A 12,964-nucleotide genomic window follows, 5' to 3' on the forward strand; every position below is an offset into this window, starting at 1 on the left:
GAGCGCTAACATGGTAACTTCCGGTCTTACCGGATTGAGCTTCGTTTTCTCTCCCAGGCCGCCTTCTTCGGGTAACTTGGAATGCATCCAGTAGAAGCGGAAATCGGTCTGCCCCAGGGGAGGGAGGGAGGGAGGGAGGGAAGAAGAAAGGTTAGTCATCTCAAACTCAAATAGAAAGATGCGCCGTGTTCAAAATGGCTACGAGTTCACTAAGGCCCCAGCCCTTCTTGTGCCCATTCCCTTAAAAACTGCCACAAGTCCAGGGGGACATCAGTAGCAGAGCCATCCATCATTGCTGCAGGCCACTGGGTGACGCTCTCTGCTTGGGGGTGGGGTGGGGGGCTTCCACGCCCCATCTTATTCTCCCTACCCTCAGAGGGCTGCATGACCGCTAACCCCACTTACAAATTGGGCTCGCTAATTGCAAGGTCAGCAGTTTGAAACCACCAGCCGTGCAGCAGGATAAAGAGGAGGCTTTCTATCCCTGTAAAGATTTAGATTTACAGCCTTGGAAACCCCCAGGAGCAGTCGCTCTAAGTCGGAATCGCTGGCAGTGAGTTTTGTTTTACTTCTTCCGAGGTAACGACTGGTTTCTCTGAGTTTCTGTAGTTCTTTCAGGGTCTCTTTCTTTTTAAAAAAAAAATTATCTTAGTTTTGTAAATATTTTGCATTATAGTCGTCAAAGTACAAAAACACACAGGTGGCGTTCATTACCAAATTCATTTACAAGGATAAACTCATTCGGTAGAACTAGAAAGATTCTGGGTTTTACACTCCGCTCTGCACTCAGGCAACACTCGCTCGGACGGTCTCGGCTGCAACGGCTCTAGGGAGAACACCTCGTCGAGTTGTTCGAAGGGATGCAAGCAGACAGTCAACGCAAAGAGCTCAGCGATGCTAACCTTGCCCGTTCCCATCTGCAGGACCTGCGCCTGAAAAGTCTGACGTCCCATTAGCCGCCTGATCTGAAAACCCCATCTGGGGGAAGAGCCGTGTACGGAAGTTGTACTGAGGGAACCCAGGGTTCTCACGGGTGAGCCCGCGCCAGCACCGCCAGGAGGCTCTCAATGCATAAGCCCCAGGCCTACCCCAGCCCAGCTGAGTTAGTAGGCCAGAGCATTTGCATTTCTAACACCTCCTGAGTTCAGGGCCCACCTGTTTAGAATGACTATGATGAACTTAGCAGTGAAGAGCGCCAGGGAGTACAGGGAGTAAAAGCCGCCGCTGTGAACTGACACAAGGGGCCCTGGTAGGGCTATAGAGGAGGTGGTGGCTGCTAACAAGGTTGCAGGTTCAAACCCGCCAGGAGCTCCACGAGAGAAAGATGAGGCTGTTTGCTCCATAAAGACTTGGCGTCTCAGAAACCCTGTCGCCGTGAGTCGGAATGGACTTGCCGGCTGTGGGTTTGGATTTGGATTTGGCCTCGATGAACCAAGGCCGCCAGCCCTGCTAGTGGAGACGGAGGCTCACCTGCAAAGTCTCCTCCCAGACCTGGCCCCTCAGGGAGCCGAGGCTGTGTGCCCAGGAAGCCCTGCCACTTCCAGAGCTAGGACGTGGCTGGTGAAGGAGTGGAGGACTCAGGAGACACCTGCGGTGCTTGGCATTCCACTTTCCCTTTCCTGCGCCTGCCAGCCCAGGTGGCACCCCGCTCCTCACCCCACTGCCAGCGAGTCCCTCACATCCAGCTGCAAGCTGACAGCAGCTGCTGCACAGTCCCAGCCTGCTCTCTGCTCTGTTTCTCTTTCTTCCCTCCAAGAATTGCTATACTTCCTTGCTCCTTTCTAACTTCAAAAAAACAGCGAAAGGATTTCAACACATTCCAAGCCTGAGAGCAAGGGGCATTCGACAGTGTCCGTGATGCACCCCATCCTGGCTGCACCAGGAAGCTGGTCCCGACCGAGGCCCACGCTGACCTGACAGTCATAAACAGGGTGTCCCCGCCAGCACATCACGTCCAGAACGTAGTAGGTCTGGTTCACCTCACTGTAAATGCAGTCCAGAATGGTGTAGTCTGGGGACGCAGAGCCAAGTGTCAGTCCAGGGTCCCCCCTGCCACGATGACCCGGGGAGCCCCACGTGACAGTGCAATAATCCTCGCACGGGCCCCACTGGGGCGAGGACTAGGGACTCAGGGTGAGAGGAGTTCCTTATGACCCTCCCTGGCTCCCGGGGTGGGACGGCACAGAGGGCAAAGGGACCCTCAAGGGAACGGGATTCAGAGCTGGTGGAGCCGACTGCTCTCAGTGCTCTAGCACGCCGAGGCTCGTTTACAACATTTGTGCTCCTGCAGCAGCAGGCCCGGTGCTCGTCGGGAGCACGCCGGCTTCACTGTGGCTGTCTTGGAGGTGGTGACAATCCAGGCCTGGCGCTAAGGTGGGCCCAGAGGGAGCAACCAAGGGCTGAGCTGCCCAGCACCCTCGGGAGCAGCATGCACTCAGGAAGGGGGGACAGGGGCAACCGAATGCGCTCCGTGGGAGAGCCGGTTCGAGCCACCAGGAAGCAGCACGAACAAAGGCCGAGGTGGAATGCGGGTGGGGGAGGGACAGTAGAGGGTGGTGGCCCCAGGGCCACTGTGCAGGGGTTCAAGGCCAAGAGGTCAGTCTGAGCTCAGTATGGGGAACACGAAGAACCACCCTGGGTGCCAAGCAGGAAGGGGAGAGAAGGTTCCGGCCCGTTCTTCCACTTCCTCACCCAGGCCGCCGTGGGCCAGTCAGTCCCCCTCCATGACCCCCCTCCATGACCCTTCCTTTCCTCGGGGGCTCAGGGGGCGGGCCTGAGGGGCGGCCATGGTAAAGGAAGAGGAAGAAGGTGGCAGGAGGAGGCCCCAGTGGCAACTGCCTGCACCATCCCACCCGGCATGCACTGTCTGCGGGCCTGTCACCAAGGAACTGCCCCTGCCGCCGTGCAACGCGGGCACACAGGAGAGGAACGCGGCCCTCACTCAGGAAGGCTTGCCCACCAGAGGGGCCCTGGTGGGAGGGCGGTCGCATGCCCAGCTGCGATCCACATGGTCGGCAACCACCGGCAGCTCCTCGGTAGAAAGACGGGCCTTCTGCTCAGTAAGCAGTTGGTCTCAGAAACCCACAGGGGGTCGTGAGGGGCCAGCAAGGACGCCGTGCTAGTGAGTTTGGTTTGGCTCTTGGTTATTGCCCACCAGCCTCAGAGCTGCGTATTCCTACAATCGAGGGGGCCTGTGAGGGCGGGGTGAGGGAGGGGGCACCAGGGAGGGTCCAGGGGCCAGGACAGAGTCTACGGTATGCAGTGACAAAGGCGTGCTCTCAGAGTGAGTCTTTAAAATGATGCAACGCACAACTGCCAGGGCTTTACTGCTTAGAACTCTTCCTACGTAGGCATTTTATGCAGGTACCTTTGGCTGTGGCTGAGTTCCGCCTGTTGCCTCCTGGCAGAAGGGACGGGAACCTGTTGACACAGTAACCGCTCTTGGTGTAGGCGCTGGTAGAACCCTGTGTGCAGAGGAAGCCGCTGAGGTCTCCTGCCCCTTCTGCCCTCCTCATCTGCAAGGTGCCATGGCCCCAAGGTGCCCCCCAGCAAACCCCTCCTGCAGGAAGCAAAGAGCCCCATGGCCGCTCCAGGCACAGTGTGGGGGCAGATGGGAAGCCCTCCCACGCATCTTTGGGCGTGCACAGAACCACAGAGATCCCATCCGGGCAGAGGCAGTGCACAGAGCGGGCGTGCTGGCCCAGGGCAGGGGCAACGACTCACCCTGGAGGCCACGATGAGGGCCCTTTTCCCAACAGGGCACACAACCACAATCCACTCCTGGCCCAGGTCTGCAGGGACATCGATCAGCCACTCAGAGAGCATCAACTGGGAAGACAAAGCGGGCGTTAGACAACCATGTTGTTGTCTTCTGACCCTGTGGCCACACCCTGCACCCGGAACCAGCCCCCTGCCATCAAGTCCCTGCCCACCCAGGGCAACCCCAGACAGGGCTTCTCGAGCCCCAGCTTTCTTTGAGGGGGGCGGTGGGTTTGAACCCCCAGACTTTGGGTTGGTGTTGCAATGCTGCCCCAACAGCAACCAGCACTTGGCCTTTCCCGTCCTGGCCCAGACCACACTCCCTGCCATCAAGTCGCCCTGTCGGACAGGGTGGAACTGCCCCTGGGAGTTTCCAAGACTGTACTTCTTTACCGGGAAGAGAAAGCCTCGTCTTTCTCCCTCTGATGAGCTGGTAGTTTTGAACTGTTGACCTTGAGGTGCCCAGCCCAGCCAGGAACCATTCTGCCACCAGAGCGCTTCAAATCCTGCACAGGTGCTAACAATTCACGTCCAAAAAGACCACGGGGCTCCACCCCATTTGCTCAGGAATTAAGCTGGCTTCCTGCTCCCTGAAGGGATGGAGACCAGGCCCCGTGAACCTCAGCTCTTCGGCCCACTTCCCAGAGCTGCAGATCCACACCTTTCCATACGTGCTCACTGCCTGGATTGGGCCGGTGAGAGCACCCGAGTCTTGGCCCTCCTCTACCCACCCACTGCTAGCAAAGCTGCAGGGTCCCAGGCAGCGTCCCGAGATGAGTAAGGTCTCCTCCCCCGGCCTGCCCTTGGGGTGGGGGGCTGCCAGTCACAGCCTCTGCCTTGGCACACATCCTGCTGGCCCCAGGACAAAGGGCCGTTCTGTTTGCCTCCCCAAGAAACTGCCGAACCAGCACCGCAAACTCACTGCCATCGGGTCAATGCCGACTCACAACGATCCTACGGGACAGGGTAGAACCGTCCCTGCGGCATTCCGAGATTGTAACTCTTCAAGGGAGGATAAACCCTTGTTTTCTGCCACGGAGCAGTAGCAGCCCAACATGTGCCCCCACTACGCCACCAGCCATGCCCACATCCTAAAGATGCCCCGTGGGTACTGTCTGGGGCCCCTTGGGGTGCAGCTCACCGACTCTTACAACTTCACTGCTCACTTCCTCTCAGGATGCCTCCCGACACCCTCCTTCTTGGCCAGGCATACTTATTCCTTTCCCTCCAGACCTGGACAAGGGTTTTTCAAAAGCTCATGAAAAATATCCCGCTATCTTTCCACCCCATTCTTCCATGAATGAGGAGGAGCAAAGGAGGCACACCGTGACGAAACCTTTGCAGACATAACCAAGCACCTTTATGGAGAGACTCACTGGGCCTGGAGGCTCAGGACAGGGGCTCGGAACACTAAGGTAAACCGGCGTAACCCAGTTCCCAAAGTGCCCAAAGACAACGGTCTACATCCTTCTTTGGTCTGTAGTAAATCAAGTTCTGAAAACTTACAAGCAGCCATCTCAGGTGTAAAACAACGGGCCCCTCCCTGCCTGGAGAAAAGAAGAGCAAAGAAAATCAAAGAGGCAGGGAAGCAATTCATCTCACGGACTCCTGGGCCACTGAAACCTCAGTGTCTATGCGGCCGAGGCGGGCAGAAGTAGAGGGTGCCCAGCTCCCACGGCTCTGAAAGGAATCACGGCGGAAGACCGTGGACAGGAGGGGAAATGCAAAATTCAAATTCATCAAACAGAGCAGGCTTTAAAAACACAAAGAAAAGCAGGCTTATTGGTCAGGTTGAGATGCACCCTTGGTCACCCCGAAGGTCTGGAAATGAACTCACCCCAGGGGCTCAGCTGTCAGCGGAGAAACAGACAGTTCCCCAAGGGAGCGACACCACTGGGGAGGGTCACACGCCTGAGAACAAGCAGCCTATCGAGATCCCTGGGGCGGCATTTCCCAAGGTCAAAGTGCAGGAAGAGGAGGAGGAAGGGGCATGGGAAGGACAGGCAGGACGTGGGATGAGTGGTGTGTCATTGTGGGCACTGCAATCAATGACATGAAACAAAATGTGTAAGGATTGTTGAGTGGAAAGCGGATCTGCTCTGGAAACCTTCACCCAATTCACAATAAAAAGCCTTTAAGAATGCCATTCTCTTTTCCTGGAAATTTTTTGAAGACTCTCATTTTGTGGGACATTGATTATGGCTTCCAGACTAGGAATTGAAGGTATATTATATCTTATTTGGCCCTTCAACAATATAGAGACAAGTACTACCGGAAGATTGGTTCTATTACAATCTCCCACTGTAGGGATGAGAAACCAGAGACTTAAGAGTCGTTAATCAACTTGCTCCAGATCAACACAGAGCTGGCTTTGAGGTCAAAGTCTACACAGCACTTCTCCTACTGCCTCTCCTACCCAATCCACAGCTGCACTACACACACACTACCTGGGCACCCCACATCCCTCTGCTCACCTCTGGGCTCCGGCTCAGCCTTCCCCCGCTGCCAGAACTGCGCTCACCGCACACCTCTGCCTGCCAACGTGCTCCCCAACCTTCAAGGCTGCCTCTTCCTTCATGAACCACTCCTCATCCCACACTCCTGCCCCTCCCCAGCCAGAGGGAATCGCAATTCCTAACAGCGGCAACCGTGCGACACTTATTTGAGGAGCTCGGGGCCGTTTCTTATCCGAGTATAGCTTCCCCCCACAGAGACTAGATCAGAGCTTGCTGAGCAGAACTGATGCGCCCCTTGTCACAGAGGCTGTTCCTGGGGCTGTATTGGGGCAGGGAGAGGAAGTGGGGTGTGTGTACACCCAGGGGTCATATCCTAACGGGAGGAGGAGGAGCAAGAGAGACCCCAGTCCTGGTCTCTGCCTCGGCCTCTCTTTCTGTCCACAACGGCCTCAGTGGCTCTCACTGCACAACAAAGGGCGGGCAGACCAGCTGAGCGGAGCCAAGCATCTCTGGACCACTCACTTGATTGGCATAGCGCTTTGGTAGTTTCTTGCCAATGTCAACGTCCATTTCTTCATCATCTTTCTTCTCTTCCTCCTCCTCCTCACTCTCCATCCCGGCCCAGTCATCCTCAGCCAGCCTTCTGGCATGGTTCACAAAGTCCAGGCGCTTGCTGGAGAAAGACAGGGAACACAGACCGGTCTTTACGCTTGCACAAAGGCACCCCAGCCCGGCCCACCCCACCCCACCATGTGAGAGGGCTTTTAAAGGTTCCCTGAGGTCGGCAGTTCTCAACCTGTGGGTCGTGACCCCTTTGGGGGCGGGGGTGTCGAAAACCCTTTCACAGGGGTCACCTACGACCATCAGAAAACACTTATTTCTGATGGTCTTAGGAACCGAGACACCGCTTCGCTATCCGTCTCCATGCAGATCTGCCCACCTATGAGTAGTACCCGGCGTGAAGACTGTTACCCAGGCTACACCATGCTACACGACAAACTCTCACTTATGTGTCACTAGAAATCAATATTTCACAACATCTAATGACATATTGTTTTGTGATTCATCACTATGGCTTTAATTACGTTCAATTTGTAACAATGAAAATACATCTTGCATATCAGATATTTACATGATGATTCATAACAGTAGCAACATGACAGTGATGAAGTAGCAATGACAATAATGGCATGGTTGAGGGGGTCACCGCACATGAGGAACCGTATGAAAGGGTCGCGGCACTGGAAAGGTTGAGAACCACTGTTAGGTAGTCAGAACAGGGACCAGGGTGTTCACTGGGCAAACTCCCAAATTTGAGCTCACGGTCAGGAGGGGGTGGTACACCTAGGTGGGCAGTGCACCTGGATTGGCCCATCTAGGCCAGGTGAATTTGATTCAGCCAATGGGATCAAAGAGTACCATCATCAGCCACGCCTCCCAACAGGGGTGGGGCCTGAAAAAGCCAGAAACTTGGAGACCACCGCCCGCTGGGCTCCTACACCGCTCAGCTGGGCGGAACTGCAGTGGGCACCGCTGTGCCAGGGCTCGCGCGCGCTCTGGCTCGCGTTCAGTTTACCGGGACACCTGAAACTGCTGCTATACTGGATGAAAAACCCACCTGGCTCGCAAACCAGGCTTCGGGTGAATTCTCTCTCGTACGAAGCCAACGACCGAGGTATTTCTCACCCTAACATTATTGAGAACCCTCACAGTCCCATTTTGAGAGCAGTTGGCAGGGGGTTCCAGAGGGAGAAGGAGGTGGCGACGCTGCACTCATGACTGTCTCCTTCCAGCCCTTGATGCAGAAGCCCTGCCGTGGTGTCCACCCAGCAGCCCTGAGTCCCCTCTGAATGGACCAAGTGCAGGGTTTCATTCCAAGGCCTGCCATCTCCCGCCCTTCACCGCCATCCAGCCCACAGTTTGGCGATGCCACTTCCCTGCCTGGCAGACACCCTCTGTGCAGGGCCCTGGGATGGCACCGCGGAAATAGGCCGCTTCTGAGCAATCCACGCTCTCCACTTCAGTCGGCTTTCTGAGCAGCAGCCAGACCTTTGCCAGTTTACTGCCCAACTTTCAAAAGTGGCCTACTCAGTTTGTGAGTATGCTACCTTTTCCTTACTCCCTTCCCTTCGCCAGTGAGCTGCGGCTTGTTCTGCCTGTCTCTTAACTACCTACGCTCAGGCGTCTGGGAAATCGAGAAGGAAGGAAAGTCTGTGTCACTTGGAACCTCCCAGAATCCAGCTGCAAGGCAGCCTTTCCAGGATACACTACCACGAAGCCCCGTGCTGCGCTGAGGCGAGGGTTCGACCAAATGAGGCAGCGAGACCTCGACCGTGGGGGTCTTCTCAAACACACGTGTACACGCACAGCCACGTGGAGGTCACCACGGAGAGCACACGTGCCAGCACCGAGAGGGCTGGTGTGCTCACACATGTCCATGTTATTCCCCATACACGGTTTGGGATCCCAAGAGAAGGGCGCTGGCCAGATGTCCCTCCATACAGGGCAGGGTAGCTGGCACTGTCCACTCTCCACCCCATAGAGCACCTGGTACCACTAAAAGGGGACAGTCTGCTGCCACGTAGCCATCCCACCAGTGTGACGCTGGCCCCACGGGGCATCGTAATGGGGGCAGGCTGCCCCGTCTTTCTCTTGAGGAGATGGGGTGGACGCGAACGACCCAGCTTTCAGTTAGCAGCCCCACACTTTACCCGATAGGTTCCTAAGGCTGTTTTATGAACGAAGGTAGCGCTTATGAACTTTTAAGATGCCCCCCAAGAAGCACTGTTAAACACTTGGGCAAAACAGTGTTTAATATGCTGCTATTAAACATACACACACACACACACAGTTGTGTACACATAAATATAACTCTCTGCCATGGACTCATAGTGACCTTTAGGACAGGGAAGAACTGGTCCTGTGGGTTTCTGAAACTATAACTCTTTTTTTAAAATTTAATTTTATTTATTTATTATTTTAAAAATACTTTTATTGGGGGCTTACATCGCATCACAATCCATACATTCATCCAGTGTGTCAAGCACATTTATCCATGTGCCGCCATCATCATTTTCAGAGCATTCTCTTCCCACTTGAGCCCCTGATATCAGCTCCCCAAGACTGTAGCTCTTTATGGGAATAGAAAGCCTTATTTTTCCTCCCTTGGAGTGGCTGGTGGTTTTTGAACTGTGGACTTTTTGGATCACAGCCCAGTGCATAACCACTTTGCCACCGGGGCTCCCACACAACCACACACACTTGTTTATCCAGGCTTAGACGTCCTTCAGAAAGATAAAAGAGGACTGAATTGGGAGGCGACTTTTCACCATATTCCCTTTTACATATTTTGAATGTGTTCCCCGTTGCAAAACAACTTGTTACAATGAGCGAGAGAGAGAAAACAACAAGGCCTGCTCTGGGAATGTAATCTGCAAGCAATCCCAGAGGCCATCGGGAGCCATCCCTGCTAAACACATCCAAGGATGTGGCACTGGGCAAAGACACAGATGGAAAGCGTGCAGCGTGCATAGTTTTCCCTAAGCCCCAATCCCCTGATTCATTAACCAGAAAGGGGCCAGGCTGCCCAAAGACTTCCGCACAGCCCCATCTCACACTCTCCTATCCTGCTCTCTGGGAGTGTGTTCACCTTGGCATTGAGAATTAAGTGCCTGGAAGACATTTCCTCCGAATCCTGGAGGAGCTATTTGTTATGAACTCCCAAGGGCTCGGTAGAAACATTTGGCCTGAAGGAAGACGGGAAGACCACACCAATGCCAGGATTCTGAGCGCAGGAGAAGCCACACATCCTCAGGGCAGGGAATTTGTGGGGGTGTGGAAGTGGGGGTGTGGCTTCCACAAGGCTAATCGCCAAACCCTACACTGCTGCCAGGAAAGGAAAGAAAAAAGAAAAGTTGAGCCACAGAATTGAGCTTTTGGTCGCAAACTTCAGCCTCTCTCTGCTTCCTCATCGGTTCCGACGCTCTGGGCATCCAACCTCACAGGCAGGCAAATCAACCTACAAAAGATCTGTGGAGACGCACCAGGCGCCTCCTGAAAAGGTCACTGCTCCCAGCTCCGAGAAAGAGGCCTCACTTACGATTTCTGCAGTTCCAGTAACCGGCGGCGCCGCTCACCCTGCTCGAAGGAGCTGCACTTGGACTTGTACTGGGACAGGCGGGGGTGGGGGGCCGCAGTGCTGTTCAAATCTTGGGACACAGAGAAGCTGCTGGCCAGGGCTTGACTCAGCTCTTCCATTGTTCCTAGAAGAGAAAAAAAGAACAAAAGAGGTTCAATCCGGTCCGATCACCTCTGTGTACGGGCAGTTGCGATGTAACACGACAGCTCCACTTCTTAGAAATGCCACTTAATCAAGACAAAATTCGTTCCGAGGGAAAAGAGGAAGTTAAGGGGCACAAGGAGCTGCAAATGAGCAATAACGGTATCTCCTGTCCTGCAGATATCCCAGGAATGATCCTGTTGATAGGTGCCGTGAACATCAACCAGGAAGCTCACCCTGGGGTGGAACCCAACTTTTGCCTTTCCTTACATCACTGGGACCCCTGCCCTCAGTGCCTTCTGAATCACGTGGACACTCAGAAACCTACCCAGCATCGAATCTTTCCTGAGGGGGCTTGGGTAGCCATCACTCTAGAATCAATAACTTCTGGATGCCAATTTTATCCAGTAGTTATTTATTTCTCATTTCAGTGAGCGCTATTAGGAACCTGAGGCTGGCCCCAGGAGAAATACTGCTTCTGAGACCCGGGAGGAACGGAAAAGAGACCAAAGATTTTTTAAAATTTAATTTTAATAATCATTTTATTGAGGGCTCTAACAGCTCTTAAACAATCCATACATCCATTGAGAAGCCAAAGCTTCGACTGTGGGCAGTTACTTCCTCATTTTGGAGGTTTTAATGGGTGGGGGGATTTATTTGGGGCGGGGATAGGGCAAGGAAAAAGAGATGGCAGGACTACCTGGTGGTGCAGTGGTTACGAGTTGGGCTGTGATCCGAGGGGCCAGCAGTTGGAAACACCAGCCAGCTGCTCCTTGGGAGAAAGACAGGGGTTTACACTCCTGCAAACAGCTACAGTCCCAGAACCTCAAAGGGGCAGTGCTTTGTCCTTCCTATGTGATCGGTCACCATGAACTGACCCAATGCCAGTGAGTCTTGTTTGCTTTTAAGTGGGATCACTTGGAAAAGAGTGAGCCTGTAAAAGGCCATCCAAAAGCGAACAACTATTCCAAGAGTGTGAACAACCGTTATGTGGTGCCTTTGGGAGGCAGGGAGACACTGTCATGGTGGAGAATGATGGAGAAGGACCACCCAGGCAGGCCTGAGCCGTGAAAGAATGGAGAACAGCTAGCAGTGGGTGCACACACCAGGAATGAGGGGGGGCGGAGGAGCTCACACAAGGGTTAAAGGTGTGCCTCCGAATGTAGTATGAAAATGGGAATACTTGAGAAAAACCCGCCTCCATACTCAAGCTCCAGCATACACCGGAAGACCGGCCACGACTTAAACTCCTTCCCAGGCCACATGTCCCAATACTCTGAGCACCAGGACACACAGGTTCCTTCTAGACCCTCCGGAGTGAGAGCGACTTCACATGGCACACCTGAAGTCAGATCTTCCATTCTTAGTTTGCAGCATGGGATTTATTTTTTAATTTGAAAAGACAGTCTTTAACTGTAAGATGAACATATTACCCCATTCTCAGTGTGAACTGGAGGTGGAAATTGTTAAGCAACTGGGATGGCCGGGTGATGGGTCTATTAGAATACTTTCATCATGAAAAAAGAAAGTGTTTTGTCAGCAAGGAGCCCTGGAGGAGCTGTGGGCTCTCATAAAGAGTTAGTCTTGGAAAAACAAAAAAAAGATTTAGTCTTGGAAACCATTAAGAGCTGCTCTGCTCAGTCCTAGGGGGGGCCAGGATGAGTTGGGATCCTCCCCATAGCAGTGGCTTGGGGTATTTGGGTAGGCAGGGCTTACTCAAATAGTGACCAAACCCACGGGTGCACTTCTGAGCCCTGGTGACCAGCCAGTTAGGATGTGCTGCTAAGGCCTGGTCAGCAATGGGAGGCCACCGGCGGTAGGGAGTTTGGTTTGAGGAGCCCTAGTGGGGCAGTGGGAGAATGATGTGGCAGTCTCTCAAGATGTACAGACTTAGCAGTCTGGGTGCAGTTTTGTTTTTTAAGCACGGATCTGGATGCAGACTCCCTCTGTGAAACCCAACACACCCCTTAACACCGATGCCCTGGACACCGGGTGGTCCCTGAAACTTAGGGGCTGTTGTTCTAAGCTAACCCCTGCTCTTGAAACAGAATCCTTGGATGATGCTGTCTCCTGGGGTTCTGACCCTACCTCTAGGTGTGTATACCTATCCACCTGCAGTCACCCCTCCAACTACCAAATATCCCGCCGGCCCCCAGGCTTCCTCCGTGCTCCAGATGCCCCCCCACCCAGTCCCCCGACTCCCCTTTGTCCGGTACCTCCCAAGTCCCAGCCCTGAGGATTGACTACCTGCCCCACTCGGCGGTCCTCCCCGCCACGGCCCTGCGAGGCCACGCCCTAGGAAGCCCGCTAGCTAGACCTCGCCATCTCTGCCCCTGCCCCGCCACCAAAATGTCCTGCGGGGTCCACGCTGGGCAGCCAGGTGGATAAAGGTGGTCCAGTGCCCCGGAAGGAAGGCCCCGGCCTGGCTCTGCCCCTCCATGATGCCCCGGGAGGCCAGGCGTGCGGGTAC

The 12,964-nt window shown here is 54.5% G+C and overlaps 1 protein-coding gene across 1 annotated transcript in view; it reads right to left on the reverse strand.

Moving 5' to 3' along the window:
• The window catches only part of SNUPN (snurportin 1), a 16,510-nt gene extending 5,280 nt beyond the window's left edge, over nucleotides 1-11,230 (reverse strand). The window contains exons 1-7 of the mRNA XM_004712050.2: nucleotides 11,195-11,230; nucleotides 10,315-10,477; nucleotides 6,738-6,888; nucleotides 3,724-3,828; nucleotides 3,368-3,464; nucleotides 1,914-2,011; nucleotides 31-108 (exon numbers count right to left, since the gene is read on the reverse strand). Coding sequence (XP_004712107.1) covers nucleotides 31-108; nucleotides 1,914-2,011; nucleotides 3,368-3,464; nucleotides 3,724-3,828; nucleotides 6,738-6,888; nucleotides 10,315-10,472 — 687 coding nt within the window. The 5' untranslated portion in view covers nucleotides 10,473-10,477; nucleotides 11,195-11,230. The remainder of the gene's footprint in view (nucleotides 1-30; nucleotides 109-1,913; nucleotides 2,012-3,367; nucleotides 3,465-3,723; nucleotides 3,829-6,737; nucleotides 6,889-10,314; nucleotides 10,478-11,194) is intronic.
• Nucleotides 11,231-12,964: the final 1,734 nt, after the last annotated feature.

Source organism: Echinops telfairi, unplaced genomic scaffold (genome assembly GCF_000313985.2).
Source record: "Echinops telfairi isolate 266 unplaced genomic scaffold, ASM31398v2 ScPeMD7_7475;HRSCAF=8513, whole genome shotgun sequence".
Taxonomy (NCBI): Eukaryota; Metazoa; Chordata; class Mammalia; order Afrosoricida; family Tenrecidae; genus Echinops; species Echinops telfairi.